This window comes from Alosa sapidissima, chromosome 2 (genome assembly GCF_018492685.1).
Source record: "Alosa sapidissima isolate fAloSap1 chromosome 2, fAloSap1.pri, whole genome shotgun sequence".
Taxonomy (NCBI): Eukaryota; Metazoa; Chordata; class Actinopteri; order Clupeiformes; family Clupeidae; genus Alosa; species Alosa sapidissima.
In genome coordinates, this window is record NC_055958.1 from 37,567,982 (window position 1) to 37,585,258 (window position 17,277).

The window sequence follows — 17,277 nt, forward strand, 5'->3', positions numbered from 1 at the left end:
ACCAGCGTACATACAGGTAGGCGAACCCCACATACACCAGCATGCACCACACACACACACACACACAACATAAACGCACACAGGACTTGCACTAACCAGGGCCCAGTTAACACTCCACATGCATACATGCATAGACATGCACAGATCATGCAACACGATAATAGTTAGGCTATTAACAGAGCCGAGAACCCAACGTTACAAACACAAGCCCGGTCATGCACTGTGAGGAGATACAGATGAAGAGGCGGCGAATGGTCGTCAGACTGACAGGCCCCCTCGGAAGGTAAATTAACATAAATTAAATAAACAAACAGTGGAGACAAAGCAGCAAACTCATCGGTTGCGGAAACAGGCCAAAGTCCAGCACGAACACCGCCGATGCTTCTGCCAATCTGTAGATGTAGTAAAAGCTACAGTTACAATATTGTTTGTTCTAAAAATAGACACAATACAAACTTTACGTTTACGTACCGATTGCTGATGGTTCCGTCTCCCACTACCGATGGCGAGATAACGCCTGTGCGGCTAACACTGCTCACGACAAGCTAAATAAAACAGAGGGATCAGGATAGCTAATCGGGCAAAGGAAGAGATAAAAATACCATACAGAGGTACCATACCTGAGCCGATAAGGTTCTCACACCCAAATCCGGATGGCAACATTCACTATGAATCCACACCGGGTTAAAGCACAACGGAGCTGCTAACAACAACAAACACACAAACAAACAGTCACGGCTCCGCGTAGACAGGCATACCACGCGAGAGGACAACAATCGCTTACCTGCTGGCAGTAATGGTACACACACGGGACCCACGTCCAACAACACTGACCAGGAAGTCCCTCCTCCAGGGAAAGGTGGAAGACATACAATCAGGAGGGCTGACTTCCTTAAATAGCAATGGGCCTATAATTACCCACCTGTCCATTCAACGGATAATATTAGGAAAACACCACCAGAGGGGGGTGTATCCTGCTACAATCGCAATGTTATGGGATCGTTTAATGGCTACCTCTCCTCCATCTGTCTGCTGCGTCATCAGAGTTACGTCGTCTCCAGCAACTATACTTCTTATAGTACTACTTACTACAGGTCGAGAGGTGTAGCTGTAACTACACAACTTTACGATAGTGGTTGCGAACGTTAGTTGCTACTATGGTTTTGGGAAACACTAACGTAGTGTAACGATGCATCATACTATGTAAGTTCCACCACCATAGTTCAAACTATCGTTTTGGGAAACAGTTGTGTCGTACTTCCATAGTTTCAACATAGTTAGCAACGATGCTTTTGGGAAACGCACCCTTGTATAGTAGCATATGGTTTGTGATTATAGTAATAGTTTACTATTGTAGGTTTACATGTGACTGTTTTCCTGTTCATTTGTTATGTGGGTGAAATGACAAAAAAAGAAAGTAAAACTGCTCAAATATGTTCAACATCTAGTATTTACTGAAATGTGCATAATTCACGGTGGTTATCATCCAGTGACGTCATAATATGCAAATTAGATGAGTACATTTACCTCCTTCATAAACCTTTGTTCAATGATTTTCACATTTACAGAAGGACTTTATCTCTGACCACTTGCAAGCCATGGCCTTTTGAAATTTTGATGTAAAAATCCAATTTATTTCTTTAAACCCTGGCGGCTAAAGGGTTAAAATCTAAATGTTATCTAAATCTAAATCTTAAATTTATATCTAAATGTTAAATCTAAATGTTTCATCTAAATCTAAATCTTAAAGGAACCATATGTAAGATTGTGGCCAAAACTGGTACGGCAATCACTTTCAAATTACTGTAGAGCGGTGTATCCCCTCCCCCACACCCTGACTCGAGGTTGCCAACCCAGATGCCGAAACACTACTGACTTCGTGATTAGTAGATAGGTGGAGGGTGGCGCATCAGGCCAAAACACAACATGACATGACAAAACACAACATAAACATCAGTTGAGGGCTGCAACTTCACTTTTTAAATGACAATATACTGGCCAGACTACAGTTGTCAGTGATATAAGTATTTGAAATGAACACGATTTCTTAATGTCTAGTGGCATATCAGGATCATTTTATGATTAATTGAAATACATTTCTTACATATGGTTCCTTTAAATTTATATCTAAAATGTTATATCTAAATATTGCGCTCAATGCATGGGAGCAAAAAACGCAATATTGCGTTTTTGGCACTCAAAGTGTTAAGACATGTTCTTTAAACATATTGTTTGAAGTGGCACTTTAGAGGACTCATTTTAGAGTACTTTATAGTAGTCATGTAAAAGCCAGCGAATAGGACACTTTTGCGGGCACTTTAACATGTTTTTTTCAACCATGACGTCGCCTTTTTCTATTATTTATGCAGTTAATTTTTGATGGTTGAAATGCCCTTCAAATCCTGTTGTGCAAACCATGTCACCTACTTTTTTTGTGCGTACGTTACTTTCCAGGTTTTAGTATGAATTCCACACCAAGTCTTTGTACATGAGGCCTCTTGTGATGGAAGCTTTCCCCCAGTCCCACTGCCCACAGACTATAATCAGACTAATAATTATATGGAAGGTACATATGTGACATTTCCAAATTTGCCCAGCCTATCCCAAAAATCTTTCACATTTTGCATAATGGTGAGGTGAACTATGCAAAGCAGGTTTGTCAGGCCTGTTGCTGTTATGTCCCCTGAAACCAATCACTGAGGCTGTTTAGACCATGTGATGTTAGTTGTGCGACCGGAGATGTTGGTTAATCCTTATAGGTCCAAAAGTCCATTTAGGCAAGTTCCCCACTTGGCAGTCATCCTGCAACACATTTTGGGCAGTTATCGGGCAGCTATTTCCCTATTCAAGTGAATGGGAAGGCATACATGAAGTCTTGGAACGTCCTCAAAAATGAATCATTGGTTTTCCCCTCGTAACTTTCATGTGGATCCTGGTTCCTCTGATTCAAGGTTTAAACATCTCAATTAAAAGGATGTTAATGATGAATGAATTGGAAACTTGTAGATGTCATGGTTTAGGATGTTGTGTATGTCTTTTTGACAGCGGTTACAGCCTCTTCAAGGACAGCCCAACTACGGAGAGGTTGTGGAAAAGTTGTTCCAAATCATTCCTGACAAGGAGTATTATAGGGATACAAGTCCCGACCGCTGCAGGGTGTGCTCTGTGGTGGGCAACTCTGGGAATCTGAAGAAGTCTCACTACGGACGTCTGATCGATGCCAGTGATTTTGTCATCAGGTAAAGAAGGGGGTGGGGTGTGTATGTGTGTGTGGGGGAGTGATGGTAGCATCATAAGGCCCGTTTCACACCGGGTGCGTGGCGTGAGCGTGTCAGCTGCGTGAGCGTGTCCGTTTTTACTTCGGCTCCCGTGTTAACAGGTTAGACCTTGCACACCGCCTGCGTGACATGCACGTCTCAGACGCGGCTCGAGCCGCGCCGAAAATGCGTGCATGCCAGGAATAGGACTCACGCCAATTTTTTACATGCCACGCAAGCGTGTTGGAAGCGCTTCCATTTAAAACAGTGAAGAAAAAAAATGATGTGAGAAAAAGAGACGGTTTAATTGGCATCGCTGCATCAGACACGCGTCTGGTAAGCAAAGACATACATGTAGAAAACGCCACGCAGCCGGCACGCAACTGACACGCAACAGACAAGCGACATTTGCGCCACGTTCCCAGTGTGAAACGGGCCGAACTGAGCAGGTGTATCAGATCAGTGTCAAACAAACAGTTTTGTCTTTACAGAATGCTGATATTTAGTTTTGATCAGATTTCATGAATCATGACTTTCTATTAAATCAATTCCACTGCCCATTAGCTTTAGTCCATGTGTGCTGAACTTAGCTCGTTATTTGCCATATTGTGCCTCATTAAAATTAGAGTAATGTCTTAAAGTGAGTGAATGACATCAATGTGAGTGAGTGGAATGATATAAATAGCCAAGTAGCCGATTATGGCTCATAAGAGGTCTGTTTATTTCCCATCAGCTGTCTTTTAACTCACTGAGTGCCATGCGTTGAGTGGCAAAAACGTAATATTACGTTTTTAGCTCTTTTTTAAAAAAAATACGAAACTAGACTCTCTAACACACCTTATATGTGATTTTGGGAACTCTGTGATGAATGGAAATGAAATATATGACGATCGAAAACTCATGAAAACGCACAATCTGGACATTTGGACAATCTAGACATCTGGACAGCATTAGTGTATAGCATCAGTGACGCATGCACGTCATGTCAAAACCAGGCCATTTTCGTGGGTCTATCACTATGTGGCAGTCTCGCCAGGTCTCGCTGATCACTTCCCGGGAAAGTTTACACAAGTAAGTAACAGGCAACACTTCATATTTCATGAAAGACGTTATATCTCCATTTCTAGAAAAAAAACAGCGATTTTGATGAAAACTAGCCACTGTTTAGCTTGGGATTTCTCAGGAACAGAGGCGTGTAGAAATACACGGTTTGCACCCACCGAGAGCTTAAAGTCTCACCTTTTAAACGAGCCATTGTATGTGTTCATAGCTATAACACAGAATATGCTGTGGCTGTACAAAAATCATCAACAATGGTCTAGATTGCTGGCACTCTAGGACAAAGCTCCCGAAAACAGCTTGGCATTCAATGAGTTAATAAGTCATGACTGTGTCCAACTTCTTTAACCCTAACCCTAAGAAAAAAGCTTTTCCTCTCGAATTCTCTTCACATATCATTGTACATGTAGGATAAATAAAGGTCCTACCAAAGGCTTCGAGCAGGATGTGGGATCAAAAACTACACATCGCATCATTTATCCTGAAAGTGCTGTTGATGTCGACAACTCTACTCACCTGGTGCTAGTTGCTTTCAAGCCCCTGGATCTGGAATGGCTGTTAAATGTCTTCACCACACACCGTGTCAGACAGTAAGAAGTTCTGGCAAAATTATTATTTATTATATTTGCACTTTATTTACTACAACATGGACATATGTAACAATGTACTTTATGTGCTCTATGTGTCCCACAAAGAAGCGCAATTTCTGAAACACATGAAAATGTCTCCATGCAGTTTATTGTTGTCCAAAGTTTGTATTTTGTGGAGGCCTTAAATAACATGCAGGATTACATTAAGACACATCATTAAAGTACTGTATGTCGACAATTTACTGAAAGTGACAAATTGAACATAACATGTGAGCGATAATCTCATTTGCTTATATCCCCTAGTACATACACACGCGTGAAGTCAACAATAAAAGCAAATACAAGCATGGTGAGTTATGATTAATCTTCATTTCCACCATTATTTCCACAATATATTCCTTGTTGGTTGAAATCAAGATGACTTAACAAATGTTAGGCCTGATTCATAGTCTACGCAACCTATGTGAACACAGTTGACAAGGCATGTTTTGAAGTGCCTTTCATAGTTTTCGCAAACTACACGGATGAGGAACTCCCATCAGACATACGTGGTATGAAATGCATTGTTGCACCACGTTACAAAAAATTGGACGAAACATTTTCCTGCGGAAGAACGCATCATGGCATCCTTCCATAGCTCAATGCACTCACATTTCCATACATTGTGTTCCATACATCAGCATGTTTTAAAGTGCCTTTCATAGTTTTCGCAAACTACACGGACGAGGAACTCCAATCAGACATACACACACTCACATTTCCATACATTGTGTTGACTATGACTTGTCCCTTCCACATCAAATTTAATGAGAAGGGTAATACAAGACACAGTGAAGGAAGGATAAAAGAGAGACTACAGTAATCAGAAGATAAATATTAGATCTATAGATAGATACTTTTTATTGCCACACCACAATGTTGGTGGTATTTTTGTTACAGGATTTAATAACAAAAAAAAAAAAAAGTTTAGTTGAGTTCAAGTGTCTTATTGTTGACTGGTGATGGTTTGGGTAAGAAGAATCTTTGTTGATTCCGGAAGCACGGTTTAAGGTGCGATCTGAGTAGCCTACATAGCATGGCCTGTAGGTACAGTAGGTCACACCCAACTATGTCTCAACGGGCTTTCCTTTTTGGTGTGCAAATCTGAACTCCCATATCAGACAGTGATGGATGATGTGATGATGCTCTCTACGATGGCTTTGTAGAAATGCACCAACAGATGTTTGCTCACATTAACCCTTATTAAGTTTCCTAAGGAAGTCTTTGTTGAGCCTTCTTGTTTAAAGTACATTTGTTTGGGCTTTTTATGCCTTTAATCAGATAGGATAGGATAGTGGAGATTGACAGGAAGTGACTGGGAGAGAGAGTCAGGGTGGGATCCGGAAAGGACCACAGGGCGGGAATCGAACCCAGGTCACCGGCGTACGGTGCAGGTGCCCCAGCCAGTCGCGCCACGGCTGGGGCTTGTTGAGCCTTCTTGATGATGTGAGTGGTGTTAATTTCACACAAATTGTTGCTGATGTATAAGCCAAGGAATTTAAAGGAGTCTGTCAAGGCTATGGACTGGTCACAGATAATAACTGGGGCAATGGTGTTAGGCCTTCTCCTCAAATCCACAACTATTTCATTAGTTTTTAAGGCATTGAGATGGAGCTTGTTGTGCCGCACCAGTCTACAGCCCAGTTGAACTCTTTGCGGTATTGAGACTCATCATTATCATTTATGGGGCCAATGATGGTGGTGTCATCTGCATACTTGAACATTTTGAGTGGTGATGAGATATCAAGTCATTAGTATAGATTAGCACATTGTTATTGGTAATTAGCCTATTCCTCCTTACATAATTGCATCCCTTTATGATTCACAGATTGTAGGGCCCCTAAAAGTACAAAACATAATACCGATATGTTATTTGAGAATAACTTCCGTGTTTTATGTGACTACCATAAAGGTTACAAAGAAACATGTTACGTTTTAGTTCCTTTCTTTCATTTTGTTGTCACAGTTCTATGTTATTCATTTTACTACATCAGCCTTGTAGTTTGTAGTCTCTCAATTACTACAACCTGGGAATAACCTATGTGAACTATTTGGTTTAAATTGATACGTGAAGGGTCTAACATGACTCAAATAACGTTGATGCTTTCCTGGTCTCTCAGGTGATGGTTTTCAACCCCAGTTTCATGCAGTATGTCCATGAGGCCTGGCTAAAAAAACAAGGCCCCCAACCATCCACTGGCTTTTTGGCTGTTGTTTTTGCTCTTCACATCTGTGACCAGGTGAGCTATCACTATTTTATGTGCTGAGGTGAGTACAGCATGTGAGCTAAAGGGTCTGTATAGTGTCCTTTAGTGTTGTACCAAAATTATGACTTCGATACAATAATTGCCATACACATCTCGATTAGGGCTGTAACGATACACCAACCTCACAATTCGGTTTGTAGGCCTATCACGATTTTTGATTATTTTATATCCTGATATAAAAAGAGAGAATACTGAATTTATGATATTTATGACAGCACCCTGTATACAGCCTATAGCCTAGGCCTACTATTTCTATTACAACTCTACCTCTTTAATTCAGCTGTCTGGTTGAAGTCTGGAAATTGTAAACAAAGTAGCATAGTTGGCTAGCTTATCATAGTCTACTGGTTGGACTGTTCAGTTTCCCCATGTGTGTTTAATTAAGTTTCAAGGTAATACTTGTTCTCCTTGGGACAGGCACTTTTGGGAAACATTGGTATTGAGATGATCAGTCAACTTGAATGCAAGAGTTTTAAACAAATATGTGAGGGGAGTTTACCTCTATACTGTTTGGTAAAGTTGCACGCATAGTCTACAATGAGAGCAAGAGAGGTACGAATTTTTTTTATTTATTTATTTATTTTTGGACAATGTAGGCTACCGGTAAGTAAAGCGGGAGATGAGTGTTGCTTATGCGGCCGTGAATTTGAATTTCCCCTTGGGGATCAATAAAGTATCTATCTATCTATCTATCTATCTATCTATCTAAGCTGCAAAGCACTGCGTGTAAAAGTCTAGAAAGGGTGTGTCGCGATTCTGCCCTTTCACACCGCGACACAGGTTTGTGTATATGAGTGTTGCAATTTCGGTTTCGAATAGCATATCATTACAGCCCTAACTCGATGCTTGATACTGATACGATACCACACCGAAATCGTAAAATATCTGGAAGAAAGACGCAGACCTCCTCCAAAGTATTGAGTCATTTGTGTTGAATTTGGTGCAGTTTTGTAGTGTGCAGGTCAATTCTGTAGGTCAATTCTAAACTTCTAAACTTCCTACATAATTATTATTTTTTATAGTCAGTAAAATAGTAGTTTGTGTATGATTAAAGGATAATTCCGGTATTTAGCACTTTGAGTCCCTTTTCTGGTTTGTTTTGGATGTGCTAAATACCGGAATTATCCTTTGTTTGTTGTAGTTCATTTACATTGTGTTGTGTTTTGGCAATAAAGTACCTTTAAATTTGCTCCATCTTTGCTAGATCAACGTCAGTGTTGAAATTACTGCATGCAAATCACTGAATGCTATGCAGAGGGGCCTAATCTTTAGAAGATAGTCTTCTTTGCTCCCAGTGTACAAGTACGACGTTCCAACCTCTCAGGTCTTTGTCAGATAGGCCTACACCATTACCTGTTGCAATATATCTGTGTGCATTAATACATTATGTCTAACTAGATGTACCGCAGAGTGGTACAAAATATGACCGCCGCCCAGTCCAGCACATTTTTTCCACAAAAATAAATCACGCTGAAAGGCCTATATGATTCTAACTGTCTCACTAAATTGCATTAGCCACACTCAATTCTCACTGGTATCTGCTAGACAACAAGTACCAAAACATGATTAGTTCATAGATTTCACATGTAAAATTAATTTTATACAACCCCACCCCCATGCCCAAATTTCCGTCAATGATTCCCGGGACACTGAAAGACCGGGGTACACGAAACTTGGTGGGCATGTAACCCCACATGGATAGCATGGAACCATCGTTTTTCGTTTTGATCTGTAGCCCCCCCGCTGGACTGGACCCACCGAAAGGAGGGTAGGGCAGACACAGTTTTCTGTGAATATCTCGAGAATCGTAGGGTTTAGGAGGACCATTTTTTTTGTATGTTGATCTCAATGGGGCCATGTCAACCCATTCCATAATCACTAATTTCATGTATAGCGCCACCTAGTTAAACACAAAAAAGTAAAAATGAGGTGTTGTAATCGCAGGTATCTGTGACCTAACATAGTCAAAACTGCACGAAATAGGATCATTATGACACCCTCTGTATGCACGCCAAGTTTCGTGGAATTCCGTTCATGGGGAGCCACACAGTAAATTAATTTATATTACTATACACCAACTGGCCTGTAGGTGGCCGGAGACAGTTTTCTGTGAATATCTCAAGAACCGTAGGGCCTAGGAGGTCCACCTTTTTTATGTATGTTGGTCTTAAGGGGGCATGTCAACCCATCCCATTACCACTTACTTCATGTATAGCGCCACCTAGTTAAAAATTAAAAAGCAAAAAATGAGGTGTTTTCATCACAATATCTCTGGCTGACAAGGTCAAAACTGCACAAAATTAAAAGTGTAGGATCATTATGACATCCTCCGAATGCATGCCAAGTTTTGTGTACTTTCGTTCATGGGGGGCCTTACAATAAAATAATGTATGTGTACATTTAGTGACCGTACACCAACAAGGATTCCCGGGACACTGAAAGACCGGGGTATCCAAAACTTGGTGGGCATGTAACCCCACATGGATAGCATGGAACCGTCGTTTTTCGTTTTGATCTGTAGCCCCCCCGCTGGACTGGACCCCCCGAAAGGAGGGTAGGGCAGACACAGTTCTCTGTGAATATCTTGAGAACTGTAGGGACTAGGATGACCATTTTTTTCCATATGTTTGCCTCCAGGGGTCATGTTAACCAATTTCATGTGCACACATGTGCACAAACAGATACACACACACACACATACATTCACAGTAATCATACGTATGGCACATACTCACACAGTAGACATATGCACACACAGTACACTTGCATGCACAGGCACATACGCAGGCATACACACAAGCACGCACACACACACACACATACACACACCCACACACATAACATAAACATGTACATGCACACATGCACACAATTCAAGAATTTATCAGAATTATGAACAGGCAAGATGGAGGTAGGGTTGTATAAAATGAATTTTACATGTGAAATCTATGAACTAATCATGTTTTGGTACTTGTTGTCTAGCAGATATCAGTGAGAACTGAGTGTGGATAATGCAATTTAGTGAGACAGTTAGAATCATATAGGCCTTTCAGCGTGATTTATTTTTGTGGAAAAAATGGGCTGGACTGGGCGGCGGTCTTATTTTGTACCGCTCTGCGGTACATCTAGTTATTGAACAAATTGCAGCCTACATGCCATGACCAACATTACCAGTACTACTGACCGAATATTAAATAGATCGTTTGCAAGTTATAGTAATGTGAGACTTGCGTGAACATTGCACTTTCACTATGGTCACAGTTGTTATGTCTCGTCAAAATTCACTGATGAAGGAATGTTCACTTTATCCCAGGAAATCATACTCATTTCACTTAGGCTAGACTAAGGGCGTTTTCACACCTGAAAGTCTGGACCAAGGTCCGAACCAACGTTCGTGTTTAGTTACATTGGATACATTTGATCCGGTTAGTTAATGGTTTCACATTGCAATTTTTCTAACGCACTTAAGAACTTTGCATGACGTCCCTGCATCCTGTTGTTACCACCTACGTGCGCTGCGTCTCCCTTTGATTGGTTTGTTTACAGGCATGCGTCTGACGTTGACATGTCAATTCAGTGGGTTTTCCCGCTTTTTCTCCTCTCTCATCCTCTCCAAAAATGTTGTAAATGTCGGTAGTTTAATGCATTTTTTTCTAATGGACTCTCAAATTTGTCAGACTTCTAATTCAAATTCTAATTAAAATAGCTAGGCTATATGATCTCCTGCTCTCCCTGTATGCATTCGCGGATCATTTTAGGCTATTTATTATCCGTTATTTGGTAGCTAGTTGCCTCAACTTCCTGTAATTGGTCCGAAAGTCCGAACCATCTAAAAAATGTTTTCATACTGCAAACGAACCGAACCATGGTTCAGTTTGATCCGGACTGACACCATCTCTTTAGGTCGGACCAAATTTTGGTCTTTTGACCGTGGTCCGTGGCACCTTTCTCACCTACAATTTTGGTTCAGAGCAAACTGAAAAGTCCGAAGATCATGACCAAATGAGGTATGGGTGAAAACGCCCTAAAACTGAAAAGATGAACTTGGCACTAATCATGTAGTGGTGTTTTCTATGCTCGATGGTGTTTTATGCCTCCAACGTCGTCTTCCAGGCAGCGCTGCCACCACTGACTTAAAGGCACCTAATCCTAAAGCCAACCCCAACCCTAACCTTAACCCATGCCTCACCCTAGTACCTTCCAGGCAGCACTGCCTTGAAGACAACATTGGGGGCATAAAACACCAAGAAATGTTTTGTATAGCCTATTTGTTAACCTGTCGTTCTTTGAACTCTTTAAAAATGTTGGGATATGTCTGTGAGGTGCTTAGCCAAGTTCTATGCATAGCCTACTGCTTTTAAGTATATGTATATATTGGTATATATACACTCTTTTGATCCTGTGAGGAAAATTTGGTCTCTGCATTTATCCCAATCTGTGAATTATTGAAACATACACAGCACACAGTGAGGTGAACCACACACTAACCCGGAGCAGTGAGCTGCCTGCTACAGCGGTGCTCGGGGAGCAGTGAGGGGTTAGGTGCCTTGCTCAAGTTTTGAAAAGTTTTGAAACATATTTTACAAATGGGCCTCTGTATACCTGATGGCTTGCCTTCACTATCCGCGTACCTGAAATGTATCTGAAATAGTTCCAGATTTCACTTCACCTTTTGTTTTATCCACAAGCCAAGGACTGTTGGCAAAGAACTATGTTGACGTTGGCTGCGCACTAACTTACTCAGCACTGCATGCCTGACACGCCCACTTGCCTAGATGCATGCAAGGACCGTGGAGAGTGGGAGCAGTACACACAGACACAGAACGTTATTATTTTAATAAAGTATCGATTCTAAAAACGTTGGAAATCGTATCGTCTTTTGCGTGAAGGCATTGTGATACCTTTCTAGTATCGATACACCATGCAACACTAGTGTCCTTGTGGCACTGTCCCCTGAATAGGCTTTCAAAGCTTTTTGTGTGTATGTTTTTTCCACCACAGATGCCTGCATAAGGTGATGAGTACTCACATCTTACTGCAGTTACCACAATGCTAATACTCATCACCCCTCCACATTTACGGCATAGGCCCTGCATGTGCAGCGTATTACTGTAGAATCAGTGCAGTGGGGTGCAGTTCAGCACCCTGGACAGAGACATTGTCCAACTTTATTGTCCTTGTTACCATAAATCCTGTTCTCTTTCAATCGAGTTCACTTGACGTTAACCAATGGGACGACATCCCCGCATGATGTCATCCCAGAGTTAAAAATAATTCCCAAATTTCTTGCATGTGGTTTGACAAATGAGGAGAGGGGCCAAAAATATCACCTCTGTTTTGTCATTATTGAGCTGGAGGAAATTATTTGCCATCTAGACTTTGATTTCATTAAAGGTGCCCTGCCACACGTATTTCATTACTTTGTGGTAATGTCTGAAGTTCTACCATGGACTCTAACATTTTTTGTGGAAAACATGCCTTGGTTACCTTGTTTCAAGCCATTCTAGCGTGGTATAGAAAGCCTGCAGGAAGACTCAGCTCGATTTACGCCAGTTCTCATATTCAATGAGCTAAGCTGCTTGACTCTGATAGGCTAACAGCTAGTTGGTTTCGTCCATAACATGACAGCTGTTATCAACTAATTTTAGCTTCATGGCATGAACTTAGGACTGGGCACTGGTTGTAGACTGCCGCGATGGTAGCTGTTATCAAATAATTTTAGCTTCATGGCATGAACATGGCATGAAGCTTGGCTAGCGAGTGCTACAGTAGTATTGTCCAAACGGGCATAAAACCTGCTAGGCTAGCGAGTGCATTAAACATGTATAACATAGCACTTCCTTGAGTTGACAATAACTTTTTACTTACGGACTGGGCACTGGTCGTAGACTGCCGCGATGGTAGCCTACTGCTCTAGGCTTCAACAACAACCTTTTTGCAAAGCCTGTGGCATCGTTCCAAAAAATAAACTTAAGCCATTTGATGCTCAAGTCTGGGTTCTTGGGCAAAATGCATTGTTGAAGTTCTATTCATGCATAGCGCACAAGCCCGTTGACATTCAGCCATCCTTGCCTACGAAAACTGTGGACACGGTCTCAACTGGGCGAGCTCATGAATAGTAATGAGCTCAATCAATTCCACGTGAAACTGAAGAGCTTTTGCTATTGGCCTGATTTCTCTGCTTATTTCTTTTCAGTGGCTAGAGCTGACAGAGGAGGTAGCTGTTCATTTTCACATTCACAACATAGCACAAACACATATGGACCTAACACATTTTTAAAAAAGAAAAGTAAAAACGGTTTTAAAGGTGCTCTAAGCGGTGTTGGATCAAAGTCAAAGTCAAAGTCAAAGTCAGCTTTATTGTCAATTTCTTCACATGTTCCAGACATACAAAGAGATCGAAATTACGTTTCTCACTATCCCACGGCAAAGACCAGACATATTTTACCAATATAAGTCCACAGACAAACATAACATTCAAGTAAACAAAAAAGTAAGTAAATAAGTAAATAAGAGGGTACATATAATAATGAAAAAATAAGAGCAGCAAAATTTGGTTGAAATTGTGCATAGACAGTCAATAAAATACTAGTACAAAGTCAGGCCAATAAAAGGCTTGGGTAGTTCTGTTTGACTAAGTAAGAAAGAAAGTGGCATAGTGGTGCAGTGTGCATATACACTATACCTTGCGTAGGCCTGGCTTGGGTAACGTCACTTCTGTTGACGTTCAAACAAAACACAGAGCTAGCTTGCTACTCCCTCCCCCTCCTTCCCCTGCCGTTGGAATGCTCCTAAACGCACGTCTCGTTGTTGATAGGCTTGAAAAGTTTGTTATGTTTTTATGGTCCATGTTGGACCAGAGGGGTATTCCATCAACCTTGCTAAAGGCCAAACCTGGCTTATTTCGATAAGTCTTGCTAATTTTGGTGAGAGTGCCGTTCCATTAGTGTGGTTAAAGTGAATCCCAGCTTGGTAACTATAGGAATTTATGCCACAACTGGCTGGTGAATTTGCGTAGGCCTGGCTAGATACACCAAAACCCTTCTAGGCCTATTAATTTTTTTTGTGTCATTGGATTACGGCAAAATATGAATCTTTTTTTCTTAACGTGTCTTAACGTATAGGCTAATGGCGTGATTGTGCTTCGTTTCTGCGTTTGGAGAGGCATCAGACTGTAGGTGAACTTCCTTTGATTCCTGGGGGGAGGCGGGGGGGCGTTGACAATCCCTATATGACCGCTACGTAGTTACGCTAGCGGCGGTCATAAGAAGCCTAGTGATAACAATACAGTGCATTTTCATGCCCTGTAATAATAACCATACTTCATTTAGGTCTTGTACCTTTCAAAAATGAAGAAACTTCAAAACCAAGACACCTATCTAAAGGCAAAAAAGTTCAAATGCTTTTATGTAACAGGGCAGATCCATTTTAAAAACAGTGCTTCGACGTGTTTTGGCATCTAGCCTTCTTCCCTCAAAGCAGGAATTTGGTGAGTCAGGATAAATATATATCATGTGTTCGTCAGACAGCAGGTGCAGACAACTCACCACATTTCTCTCCTTTCAGGTCAGAGTGTTTGGGTTCGGAGCAGACAAGTATGGAACCTGGGATCACTACTTTGAGAGGATACATCCATCCTATAAAACTGGTGAACATCAAGGCACTTTTGAGTATGACATGATCAGGGAGCTTGATAAAAGACACCAAATTGAAATGTATCGAGGATGGTGATGGCCTTTCATCTGGAAGTAGTTTTGTTTTACACAAGTAGTTTTTTTTTTACACATTTTACACAACATTCCAATTTTTTCTGATTTGGGGTTGTAGTATATGCAATACCTTTGTACTGTGTTCTTTAGAGAGAGAGTTATTTTCTGTCATCATAAGGAAAAGGGATATCACCACTCTGGTTCAGAATTCAGCATGTAAAGAGTTGATATTTGCAGTTATTCCCTTGCAGTATGGTCCTATAACATGTTTAAGATAAAGTAAAAAGCAATCTGGAAACATTGTATAAAGACATGCAGTTTCTTTAATCTATTAAATTCTCCTCTTTGGCAGATGATAAAATTCTATTTTATCAACATTATTAAACAGATCTGATACTGTTAACTTGGCGTCCTGTGTCACCCATTTAATTTGACAGCATATCAGAAACCTACACTTGATTATTGTGCACAGTCCATGTAGCCTACATTTGGTTATTTGTTTTTCATTTTCAAAAAACGAATACGAATGGCATGCATCGGTATAGTCAGTGTGTTATTAAAATGAGTCTGAAGCCTTAATTTTAAGGTAAAAGAATGGCATTGTATTGCTTTAATATGCATTATATTGCATAGGCTAGTAGCCACAGAACCTTTGATGATGATAATCAAGAGGGGATACACCCCCAGGTTCTAAACAAAGCAATGTCATGCACTAAGACAATTCAAAATCACCTTCTGTGAGAACTCACCGTAAAGATCCCCATTGGTGTGTTGCAATACTCCCTACAGTCATCATATAAAGAAAATCACTTATAGTTTTATAAAATATAAATATTATAATTTTATTCAATTAAGGATGCAAAGCAATTTCAATGTCACTAGGATTATCAACTAATCCAGTATTTGAATGATGCCTCTCTTACAATGAAGTATTGCAGTTACAAGACTTATAGACAAGAAATGTCAGCATACAAAAAACAACCTGCAGAAAAATAATCTCATGAGACCAGTAAGTAGGAATTAAAGGGTTTAGGTGGCCCTTTAGGGGTGAACAGAAACCCACCACTGACCCAAAATCCTAATAAATAAGAACACCTTTTAAAATTGGCCCAACCAAAGGGACTTATTACATCAAGACATGTCACAACAAACAAGACAAAATAGACAAAGTCCAACTCTAAACAACAAGACAAAATCCCAGGCTGAGAGATAGCAAGGCAGCAGCCCCCACACCAGAAGCCTCTCCCATGCAGGAACAGTAAACTAAACTTAGAGTAGGAGAGAGGCCGCACTGCACTGAAGAAGGCATGCGCCGAAACGCATCTGTGCAAATAAAAGTATGTATCCATAGTGCGGCCTCTCTCCTACTTTACGTATTCTAACTATTCAGGCCAGTTTAGAAGTATACGCATTGAGTGAAGCCTGTTCCTATCCTCACTAAACTACACTCAGATAATCAAAAGTTACAGAGCATGGCGGTTACAATGAAGATCTAGCCTGACAAGCCAGACCCGCAAATGTAATTTGCTGCCGCTAGGGTGCGTCTAGATTTCTAGGCTAATGAAGATCAGAAAAACAAAAGAAAATGCCTCAAGCTTCCTTAGTCAGGTTTAGAGCAGCATCCTCAATCCCAAAGAAAAGAAAAGATGTGAGTGTGCCGGTCTGCTTGCTTATCTGCACTAACTAAACCTGAGCTACAAAAAGTGCAGAAAAAAGGCAACCACCAGGGTCAAGGTGGTTCAAACAAGATCTTACAAACGGGCCAGTTAAGGTCCTGCCAATAGTCCAGCCTTCATGAGACGTCGGATATTCTGAAATCCTGACCACCGATAGAGGAAAAATGACTGAGCGCAAAGTTGGGTCGAATTTTATGCTTAGAGACTCGTGCGGAACTCTTGTGCCCCGAGGTACCTCACTTGACATCTCAATCATGCTCTCCGACCACTGCGGCCTCCCTTGCAACAACACAACTAGAGGCCAAACACACTCTCATTACCAATAGGAAAGGTTATTTATCACTAAATTAAAACTACAAATAGAAACATTCTCCTTCTCTTCTTGCTCAATCATAGCAAGCAGTTCTAATCACTTATTTCAGCGTACCCTGTAAAGACAACACAAAAACGCAATCATGCTACTGGGGATCCATATTTTTTTTTCCAAGCTGATCTCACAAACACACTTTTTTTGGAGGTCCGGATTTTTAAAGTCAGGCCCTTCGAGTTTAGGGTCAACATGAAGGCAGTATAAAAATACAAAGACTGAGCAACCAAAGATGTAGCCATAGCAGTGGGCGTCACCCCCACTAAATACAAAAGGGCTATGACCATGAGGTGAACAAACAAAACAAGATGTA

The 17,277-nt window shown here is 40.9% G+C and overlaps 3 protein-coding genes across 6 annotated transcripts in view; 1 reads left to right on the forward strand and 2 right to left on the reverse strand.

Annotated features, from left to right (window-relative positions):
• Nucleotides 1–17,277, reverse strand: part of LOC121690338 (zinc-binding protein A33-like) — a 698,440-nt gene that overhangs the window by 324,905 nt on the left and 356,258 nt on the right. The gene's annotated exons all lie outside the window — the stretch shown is intronic.
• Nucleotides 1–17,277, reverse strand: part of LOC121690097 — a 790,202-nt gene that overhangs the window by 292,008 nt on the left and 480,917 nt on the right. The gene's annotated exons all lie outside the window — the stretch shown is intronic.
• Nucleotides 2,504–15,301, forward strand: LOC121701008 (CMP-N-acetylneuraminate-beta-galactosamide-alpha-2,3-sialyltransferase 2-like). Its single transcript, XM_042084091.1, has 6 exons — nt 2,504–2,566; nt 3,046–3,239; nt 4,727–4,906; nt 5,210–5,255; nt 7,066–7,185; nt 14,779–15,301. The coding sequence occupies exons 1-6, from the start codon at nt 2,504–2,506 to the stop codon at nt 14,941–14,943; spliced, it is 768 nt and encodes a 255-aa protein (XP_041940025.1). The 3' UTR covers nt 14,944–15,301.

Coding starts and splice junctions, on each gene's coding strand:
- LOC121701008 (XM_042084091.1), top strand. CDS start 2,504: ATGGAAGCTTTCCCCCAGTCCCACTGCCCACAGACTATAATCAGACTA. Junction 5,256..7,065: donor TAAAAGCAAATACAAGCATG/GTGAGTTATGAT, acceptor CTGGTCTCTCAG/GTGATGGTTTTCAACCCCAG. Junction 7,186..14,778: donor CTCTTCACATCTGTGACCAG/GTGAGCTATCAC, acceptor CTCTCCTTTCAG/GTCAGAGTGTTTGGGTTCGG.